General features: G+C 41.7%; 1 protein-coding gene across 1 annotated transcript; it reads left to right on the top strand.

Moving 5' to 3' along the window:
• Positions 1-750: 750 nt before the first annotated feature.
• Positions 751-9,284, top strand: ESM1 (endothelial cell specific molecule 1). Its single transcript, XM_005500887.3, has 3 exons — positions 751-1,355; positions 5,041-5,196; positions 7,301-9,284. The coding sequence occupies exons 1-3, from the start codon at positions 1,055-1,057 to the stop codon at positions 7,399-7,401; spliced, it is 558 nt and encodes a 185-aa protein (XP_005500944.1). The 5' UTR covers positions 751-1,054; the 3' UTR covers positions 7,402-9,284.
• The last annotated feature ends 1,503 nt before the right edge of the window (positions 9,285-10,787 follow it).

The raw sequence follows: 10,787 nt of genomic DNA, 5'->3' as shown, positions 1-10,787 counted from the left end.
CAAGGGAAGTTGAGACTTATTTTCTGTTTATTTACACTGATTTTGTTGAAGAGCAACCTCAGGACATCCCATAGGGTCTGATCAGGATAGAAGTTGTGTGCAGGGGAGGAGAATCAGCTCCCCCGGATCCATGTTAAGGCTGTGCAGACAGTGGTGGTGATGGATGGGGATTTCCCCCTTTGGTTGTGAGGTCAGGGCAGTTCACTGATCATTCTCAGCTTCCTGCAGAAGATCCCACAAAATGCTGGGTTTCTGTCTGACTTATTTTTAGGTCTAGCAATAATCTTGGAGTTAAATGTTTAATTCTTCTCCATCTAAATACTGATTAAAAAGTACCATTTCGATGCAGGCAGGAAAAACACTACTGAAACATCTGAGCTCAGCTGCTAAATGGCATGATCTCACTTTATTCCTTAACATAACTGTCCACATCTCCTCAAAGGGGAAGGCAATTCTTTTTCTTCTTCTAAAGATTATTCTTTCAGCAGTGAGATGATTCAATAGATTTTTTCTGGCTGCATGAGCTGTGTTAGCGAGGCAGAGCTGTCCTGTCAGCAGCGCGCCCCGTGTCAGAGCGATCCCTATCCAACAGGAAGGTATGCAACCTACTCGGGCTTGGGGTGATTTTTCTTTCTATTTTTTTTTTTGGTTGTGTGTGGGGCTTTTTTTTTTTTCCTTTTGGCAGACGTCCTTGAGCATTTGAGACGGATGTGAGAGAGTTTTTAGTCCTCATGCAAAACAACCAACTAAACATAACAGATTACATCAGCTCAGGCTTTTCAATTCCTGGATGGCAGCAGAGTGCTAATCCAACCTTCATCCTGGATTTCATAAACTGAAACAAGGGAGGCTGGCAGGAGCAGCGCTGCCGGATTGAGGAAGCTGACGACGGTGCAGCATGTGGGCAACACACTGTATAAAGCTCATAAACTTGTAGGCTGATGTGTGCAGCTACCACTTTGGATTCTGTACCGCTGCTTCCCTCGGCACAAGGCACCAGCAGGCTGAGCATTAAAGCCTGCTCTTTGGGACGGAGCACTTATCCCTGCAAGACATGAAGGGCTTCTTGTTTCTCACACTCCTCCTGATGCCCGTGCGCGCTGGAACTACTTGGAGTGCGAAATACGCAGTAGATTGTCCCGAGCCCTGTGACAGTAACGCGTGCAAAAGTACCTTGCGCTGTAAGCGAACGGTGCTGGATGACTGTGGCTGTTGCAGAGTGTGTGCAGCTGCTCTGGGGGAGACTTGCTATCGTACGGTCTCGGGTATGGATGGTGTCAAGTGTGGTCCTGGGCTGAAGTGCCAGTTTTACACTGAGGAGGATGACTTTGGTGATGAATTTGGTATCTGCAAAGGTAACAATATTCACTTTGCATGCACCCACTGTGGCGATTTGACAGCAACCTACCTACATATAGAGCTTGCCTCCTGCTTGAGAGGTTTAAAATGTGATTTTTCCAGCTCAGCCCTTAGCCATGAAGAAAGTGAAAAATACCTGCTGGTATTAAAAGATGTTACATGTAGGTGGGACAGGGTTATTAGTGTGAGAATATTGTTTAGACTTGGGGACATGTGTAAGGAAATACGCGTGGGGTGTGCTCGGAGTTGAGATTTTTGATTGGGACTTGGCAGACCCAGGCACTAGCCCTGATCCTTCCTGGTCAGGGGAGGCAAACAGAGACCCTCCTGTCCAAAAGATGGGAATAACAGAACTGACTGTGAGATGAGCAGCCAGACGCTGCTCTCAGTTTATTTCAGGTATGCTGCATGCTGATTTCTTTAGTCGTAAAGTATAATGGCGTTTTTCATTTAAGAGCTATCCTAATTCCATTCAAAAAGGAAAAATCTTTAAAAGGAGAGGAGATGTTAAATTTCTAAGAAGCAGGATGCAAGCTTTAAAAATAAATAGTTTTTTAAAAAGGCTTTGCAAAGTATGAATGCAGTGAGTCTTCCTGTGTTTGTGTACCACTTCAGTAAGTAGATACAAATATGTCTTTGAATAACTTCCTTAAAAAATTGAGATATCTTGGCAGTTAAATATCAGGAGTATTAATAGCGTCAGTTAAAGTAATGACTTAGGACCAGATGCTGCAAAACTCATTCAGGCTGACTCACATACAGCACACGCTTATTTACATTGGTATTTAAAAACAAATTCAAGTATGTGTTTGAGGGTGAAACCCAAAATGCTGCTTTTATTTCTAAGGATTAGAATTTACACAGAAAGGTCACATCTTTGGTGCACCTACCAGAAAAGTATTTTACTGAGGTAGTTGGCTGATGTTCAGTTCGTTAAAAATTACTGCGGTGCAAGATACCACCTATAATTCTTTTAACAGTACTTTTGACTGTTTATATACTTTTCACTCTCCTCAAAGAATTTATTTGCAATAGCACACTTCAACTGGGAAAAAAAAAAACACTGAGGGACATGAGTTTTGAATCCCTGTAGCTGAATCTTGAAACTCTGTAGAAAATGCAAAGTTTGGTGTTTTTTTTTCCAGTGAGTCAGTGGAAAAGCTCATTAATTTCAGTAAAGCCATAGCTTGACTTAGAGTTGTAAATTGGCATTTAAAGCTTATATTCCCCATATATTTATTTGCACTAAATATTATAGCTGTAATTTCTAATTATTTTTTCTTTTTTCGTCTTAGCTCTGAGGTAGTATGATCTCTCTCTGTACATATGTGAATCTTATCAGGCAAAGTAAGGAACAAAGTATTGTTATTTTATATATTGATTTATAGTTATGATACCAGATCACTCACTAATTTTAATAACTTCCATGTTTGTAATAATTCACAGAGTAGGATGTGTAAATTTTCCCTGGTTGCCTGTGACTTACTTACTTTGAAGTTGTGGAAAAATGACCTTAACTCTTGGTTTCTAATTTTTTATTTCTAAAATGGGTAAAACACAGGCACTACATGTTTCAGAGCAATTTTTTGAGTACTCTTAGTATTATGAGTGTATCATATTATAATAAACAGTAATGTCATTATTATAAAAACTAAGGAATACCAATGCTCTGCACTTCTATCAGTAAATGCCCTTTAAACCCCAGGTATAACTGTCACAGTAAAGAACCTGCTCTTGTTTCCCTCAGATCGCCAGGAGCTATTTGCAGTTTATTTAGGAGCAGGCTCCTGCTGAACAAATGCATCTAATGGCAAAACTGACTCAGATCTTGGTTTTAATCAAATCTGAGGAGCAGCATCAATGCCAGGATTATCCCACACAGAGCCAAGTGCTCTGGCTTGGGACGTGTTTCCATGCTGTTGTGCGCAGCTTTGCATCCCCACATTCTGTGCTGAGCACCTGCAGCAGGCAGACTGGTGCTCCATGTTGTGTGTGCTCTCCGCTTGTCCCTCAGGCAGGATCGTGCACACAAAAAGTGCACTGCTTTGGCAGGACTTTGTTTTTCTCCTATGTGGACAAACAGCAGTCCAAAGAGTGCCCTTGCTTGGGAAAGGGAGTATAGTGAAGCTCAGTCAGGTCCTCCAGGCTGGAGGGATTCAATGTGCAGTCCCCAGCAGGGATTTGGCTGATTTTCTAGTGCTTTTCATTTACAAAAGCACACACACTGGGCATACAGCTAATCGTAAATAATTGTTTTAATTTTGGGGCATTAGCCTTATTTTCAGGTAGCCTGGGCTGTATGGCAAAACTAAATATTTGCACTGAGTCAAGAGCAGACTGGACAAACTGAGGATAACGTGTTGTGGGGTGTTACATGCACAGAAACTATGTCTGGCTCCTGAGGTCCCAGAGCTAAAACTGGGGGACAATAGCAGGTGGGAAGATATCCTTTGTGCATACCATGGCCATCTTCTCTCTTAAGTGTTTTGTGGGAGCCTGGCCTAGATGGAGCCTTGGTTCAGCCCTGAATGGCCATTCATCTGCCCTTAGGAGATGAACTGAAAACTCTCCAGGACTTACTTGCTGTTTGAGGTAAACATGCACCCCGGGTTGGCAAGAGTAGCCTGAGCATAAAGACATTTCTCCTGGGACATCCCAAGCTTCTCTTGGGATAATCTCTTGTCTAGGGGTCTGAAAAGGGGATGTTGGAGTTGGATTTCTCTTGTTTCTGTCTCTTCAGCTACGGTCCTGGGAAGGTACCCTGTTCAACAACAAGGCAGAGGAAGGCAAGGGCTGTGACTCAGTTTAAACCCTCTGGGTGTTAGCTATGGGATTGGGCAAATGCCTCCTACACCTGACATTTTTTTTTTTAAATGAGCAGTCCCATTGTAACAGCTGCCCTTTGCTGCTCCTCTGTGAGCTTGCTCAGGGATGAGACGTGAATTGGGGCAGTATGTGAGCAGATCGTGTACAACCAGGCAGCCACCTTAGTGCCAGTGGTCCCTTTAGAGCACACTCTTCAAGCTGGAGATGTAGGTGAGTTCTTTGCTGTCTGCTGTGGGAAGTTAGACCTTTGCTGGCTGAGAAGTTGTCTCAGAGGTGAAGGCTCTTCTCCAAGAGCTGGGAGCATCTCCAGGCAGAGGGTGCGGTTGCTGGAGAGCTCCTCAGGGTCAGAGCAGCCTCCTCCATGGAGCCCAAATGTAGTGGGCCCAGCCAGGAGCAGCCTGGTGCCAGCAGCACATTGCAGCTCTAAACCATGAGAGTCATATAAATTGGGTAAGAACATGCCCAAACAGTAAATTCAGAAACTTTCTGAAGTCTTCTTATTTTCTAAATCCAACACTAATCCTTTAACTACATCCTCAATGATTACGTACTTGCATATTCGTATTGCCTTTGATTTGCAATTTAATACTGTGAGAGTTTCAGAGAAGGATTACTGATTGCACATTGTCAATAAGCTACAAGAAAAAAATCATGTAAATTCTGTGCGGTCAGGATTGTTAAAACTGGAAAACACTTGTAACAAGCAGTCGGAATGCTGAAATCCTGTAGTTAAGGTTTAACTGATCCTCACCCAAAGGCTTTCTGATTTTAAGGATATAAACAGGCCAGCTGTTAAGAGTGCTGGCAGCTGACTTGCATCACTGAGGACTACTTTGCTCTATTACTTTTTTTCAGAGTGTTCCTATGGTACCTACGGAATGGAATGCAGGAAAACCTGCAACTGTCCCTCTGGCATCTGTGACAGAGTGACTGGCAAGTGTCTGAAGTTCCCATTTTTTCAACTGTCTGCTTCGAAGCCTCCAAATCGACGGAAAATAGTTTCACACACAGGTAAGACTCCATGGGGCAATTGCTTTTAGCAGAAATCACTTTGTACATGCTCTACTACCACACTGTGTATGCTGTGTGTGACTGGCGTGTACTTCAGTGGAAACTCTGCAAACAGATAACACAAGGTACATTTATTTTTCTTATTGGCATCTCCCTTAACATAAGGCAAGGAATTAGGTGGGCTGTGACAGACGGTAAAAACATTTTGAAATCCTAACATGGCTGAAATACTTTGCAGCTGTTGCATGCACTAGCAGTCCAACGCCACCTGTGCAGTTGGAAGCTGTGCTAGGATTTGCATTAGTTCAGATAAGACGCAGGTAGCTGCTTTGTGTAGAACAGGATTTCATTAGGTTCCATTTATTACTGTTAGCTAATATATAGTAAGAATAACATATTTTTTTCCATGAAGACAGCACTTTATATGTTTCCAGATGCGAGTGAACTGCATTATGAAATGTTTTATTGTATTTATTTATCACAGTATCTCTGGAACAAGTTCTTGCCTTTAATATTATGTCTGAATCCTGTAACAGATCTTCCCAGAATTAAAATAAAGGCATGTCAGAAACTAGACTGTTTTTGAGGCAAGAAGGAGGAATCACTGCTTTTTTTAAAGCTGGCATTAACATTTCTTCCCATTTTGTTCTCCACCTGATGATACAGAGGTACATTTGACTGAACAGTGTTCAATTAAAATTGATACAAATGTAAAGATTTTAAACAAATACAAGAGATGTAATCCTAGACCTACTGGAAGCTTTTCTAGGATTTCATCGAAAAGTCTTTGAATTTTATTTCTCCTCCAACTGCAGTTTGTGTGCCTTACTTTGGTTTTCCCCTGTTGTATTAAGCTATTGAGAGTTTCCTGCCTTAATACATACACTATCTTTCACCTATTTGCCATTTAGAGAAAGTTAGACAGAAGAAAACTTCTTTAGCTTATGCTTATACCACATTTCAAATTATTTTTAAAAAAACACTTTGCGACATGGATCAGTTTTTATGTATTTTTCTACGCGATTACACTCTTGCCTTTCCAGATTTTGTTTATTACAAAGGGTGCCGAAATAACATGAAAAAATATACCTGTCTTGTTTTTCTGTTCTAAATTTTGCCTGTATTCCAAATCCCAGGCATCCCATTTTCAGCAGGTTTCCTACTCCCCTTTCCTCTCCCACTCTTGCCTTTGGTCCCAAACCTTCTGCTGCCTCCAAGTTTAGCAGCTTGTCTGATCCCAGCCAGGATGAGATCCTGACCCCATAGAAAGAAATGCCGTTTTTCACTTGTGTGCAAAGATTTCACATTGATTTCTGTCCTCAGAGATCTACTACTGTAAGCAGACAAGGGACACTGTGGGCAGTACTGTGTGTGGGTTTCATTTAGTAGTGGTCTTTGGAGGTAGCTGTAGTACCTAGGACGCATCCTCGGTGAATTACAACAGCTGTGAGTGCTTCTGTATTTTAAACTGTTGAGTTTCTCGCCCGTATATTTTATAAAGATGTTATGGCTACATACACCCCAGTCAATTTAGTGGTGCCAGAGCCTATTCCTGCGTATTGTGATTTAACCACCTTCCCTGTCACACAGCAGGGCAGTGGCTAACATGTGCTGCCCCAGCCCAGCGAGCTGTGCCAGACAACCTCAACCACAGCACAGGAACCAGTGTCAGCCAGGGACCATTTCCAGTAGACAAGCTGATATATTTTTTCTTTGGAGAGTAAGAGAGCTTAGTGACATGCACCAGGCTGCTCTGCGCCAGCTGGCCTCAGTCAAAGAATAGCTCCAGGCATGTTTAATTTACTGCGGCAGCTATTGAGGATGTGCTGCTTGGTCCCATGTCACACTGGAGTGTTACGGTGAGAACTGGGAACAACTCAAGTCGCCTGCCTTATGCTTAAACTATTAGAAAAAACATCTGGCATACACCACAATTTGGCAGAATTTTTGCAACCAGATAATTGAAGGCACTCGGGGAGATTCCTGCAAGATTTGTCAACTAAAGTTTTTCTGAAGTGTTCCCAAAATCAACGACATTGCTGCAAGATAATATTTTAATTCTCTCATTTTCATGAAATTTGCTTTTATTTTTGTATCTTTTCAGACAATGACATGGCATCAGGGGACGGCAATTCTGTAAAAGAGGAATTCGTTAAGGAGAAAGCTATTCGCGCACCGGTAATGAAATGGCTAAATCCTCGCTGATGTTTAATTATACTCGTAAGACTTTCAACTGAATGCATTTCTCACAGATTATTGAATATGCAACCACACACTTTAAGAACAAAGTAGATCCATAGCATATGAAAATGTAACCTCTCAAGGCCAATTGTGATTCTGTTTTTCATGAGAAAAATGTTTACTTTGAAATAGACTGTACAGTGTATATGATTTTTGGTATTTGTTTTTATAAGTATTTGAGCAGAGAAATGCATTGTGGATTCCAGAATGTATAGTAATATTAGAAAACCAACACGATTCAACCCTCCTCATTTAAATAATGCCAGAGGCCGACTCTTGCAGCCTGGGGCCAGGAAAGCTCTCACTGAACTTGGTGGACAGTTTGGGTGAGTGAAACTATTGGTGTGGAGCCAATGGGAAAAAAAAAGCACATCAACAAATCCCAGGATAGAAAGCAATGCCCCTGAGTCACAAGAATAATAATAACATGGGAGCACAACAGCGTGAATTAAATAAACCAGTGTTAGTCATTACTAATTTTCTGTTTTTTTGGTGAAAATTCCTTGGGGATAAATATGACTTCTGTCAGTGAGAAGACACCCAGCATTTCAGTTTACACGTTGTAAATAACTTAGCCAAGACACTGCAGACATATATTGTATTGAGGTGGATTTCTAAAGTTAAATTCTGTACAGAGAAACAGCACCTTGATAAATTATACAGATTTATAGCGGGGGACCTGACATGAAAGAAGCTGCTTAGCATTATTTAAATATGTATGTTTCTATAAAGCAGCTACTTTGGTGCCATTAAGGCGACCTCTGCATTTCTTGGGGAAGAGCAAGTCCAGTGCTGGACACCAGCAAATGGACCTTCACACTTCCCATCTTCACCGCTGGCCGTGGCCCAGCTGCAGCTCACGGGGAGTTGCTCTTGTGCAGTGCAGGGGACACTCGGAGCCTCAGCACGTGGCAGCGTGGGCGCAGCCTGCAGCCCTGTGATGTGCGGCCCTTCACCCCTCACTTGCATGAGCAAGCAACCCCATTTCAGCCAGGAGAATAACTGACCACGTTAGAGTGTTGTAGGAACTGGCAGTCTCTCATTCAGTCCAGACTGAATGATGTGCTCGTAAAATAAACATCCACACTGAGATGGGTTTGTCTGGGAGCAATCAGATCCTCAGATAATGGAAAGTCATGTGGCTGTGTCAGAGTGAACCTGGATTGCATGAGTTGAGGAACCACCTTGTAAAGCAGAGCACTCTCATTGGAAATGTGGTTTGAATTGAATATTTCCTTTGAAATCCATGTGAGCTTTCACAGTGACTTCAGTGGAAGAAGGAGCACACAGTACCACAGCCAAAGCTTGGTGAAGGATCTGAAAACATACTTTAAAGACTATGAACAACAGGGATTCCAAAGCCTTTAAAGAGTACAAATCCAGATCCAAAGGCAGCATTGGTGGAAGCAGGCTGCTCTCACAAAAGGACAGTGACAGCAGTAGACGTCCAAATGTCAGTATGGCAGTGCAGGCTCTCTTGCCACAATAATTGGGGATATATAAAACATAAATCTTAAACTAGCATATACCACATTTTAACCTGTGTTGAATGTTTAGGTCTGAGAGGGAGCAATATTATCTTGGGCTATTTACAAGCAAGTGTACTGATTCTCATCTACTGATATCAAAAGTAATTTTCTCTTGATTTCAGCGAGAGCAGGATCAAAGCCACAGTCCTTCAGCAGACTGAAGATAATTATTTAAAGAATGTAGTAAATATTTGCATACCTTATTACTATTTGCAACAGTGTCATAAATGAACTTACAAGTTCTTGAATGTAAATCTAATAAGCTGTTTTTTTAAAAAAGTATATGATTATTATTGTTCAATAAAATAACAACTGAAAGCTTTGTTGTGAATTGTGTCTATCCACCAATGACTGAGTGAGACTGCTGGTGATGGCATAGCCGTGGTACATGCAGACTAGGCACAGTTTTGCTTCCAAATCTGCAGAAATGCTTTCACCATGGCTGCATCTATTCAGTGGATCTTACTGGGGACCATTCTCCATTGCTCAATCTGAGTGGTGGCCCATGTCCAGAATGGTTTGTGTCCATACCATTCAACCATCTTCACCTCCAAAACAAGGTGGATGGATCCAGGTTGCCTAATGGGGACTGCCAGTCCCTGACCAACCCCAGTGCCGCGAGCGTTTGGGAGTCATCTCACTGGCCAGGCCACCACCATACCAGGGACCATGCAGCCCTGGGGCAGTGACTGTGGCTCCTTGGCACTGTTTGATCCACCGTATAGGAGTAAACTGTGGATCCACACCTAGTAAGTCAGGAGAAAGAAGGAGAGGGATACCTGCAAACTTTTTACGGGATGTTTTCCGCAGTTCTTAATCAAATTTATAAAATGCTTTTGCATTTCCTTAGCTGCTCTGGTGACAGATTGCTCCCCACAGAATATTTTCTAGGATTAAAGGATAATATTATTTGAAATGTCTACCTGTTGCTACTAGTGGCAATGGAACTACACTGGTAGAAGGAATTATGCGAATGATGAAGTGATGTTCATGAAACCAAGGGCTCTTCACCAGCCACTTCTTTATTTTCCACCCTTTCATCTTTCTACGTTTCTTTCCACATTTCTCCTGGCTCCCCACTGCACACTCCAACTCATCTCCCCTATTTTGCACAAGTGGATTTTCCTTTGGACTCTTTTCCTTTCTTCATCCAACTCCATGTTCCAGGCATCCTCTTCTTAGCCCACCTTTCCTTCCCACACAAGCCTGAAGTTACCCTCTCCTGGGGTCAAAATCATCAGAAGGTTTGTCACACAAAGTGCTCCTGCCATCTGCTTTCTAGATTGGGTTTTAGTGGGGTCATATATTATTTCCAGTATGAGCATGTTTGGCAAATAGGCCTCATTTCTAGTAGGTAGACATTATTTTCTCAACTCCTAAACAGTAAGCTAGTAATACATGCACTGCCTCTTATTTTATATTGTGAAGTATGCTGTACTGCAGTATTATAGTTTCTATTACAGCCTATATTATAGGATGTTGCAGACAGTGTTAGAGTTCAAACAATATATCAAAATATGTTTTAGACTGATGTATGAAATACACAGAATAGAAAAGCCTGAAATATTTTCAGATGTATTCCATCCATGATTTAAATAACATATCAAATATATGTCCAATGTAGACTAACTTCTAACAAATACAAGTATTATCAGCTTCAACTGTGCAAAACATCTTCAACATACTTTAATGTTTAATTTCGTTATGTAAATACATTCACACAAGTATTGTGAGACATACCACTGCCTAATCAACACAGTGTGATTAAAATATAAATTTGCCTCTCTGATCTGCCTGGACATACAAGTATTTATTTTAAAT

This window comes from Columba livia, chromosome Z (genome assembly GCF_036013475.1).
Source record: "Columba livia isolate bColLiv1 breed racing homer chromosome Z, bColLiv1.pat.W.v2, whole genome shotgun sequence".
Taxonomy (NCBI): domain Eukaryota; kingdom Metazoa; phylum Chordata; class Aves; order Columbiformes; family Columbidae; genus Columba; species Columba livia.
Note: the sequence above shows the minus strand (reverse complement) of the source record. Positions and strands in the feature narration are given on the sequence as shown.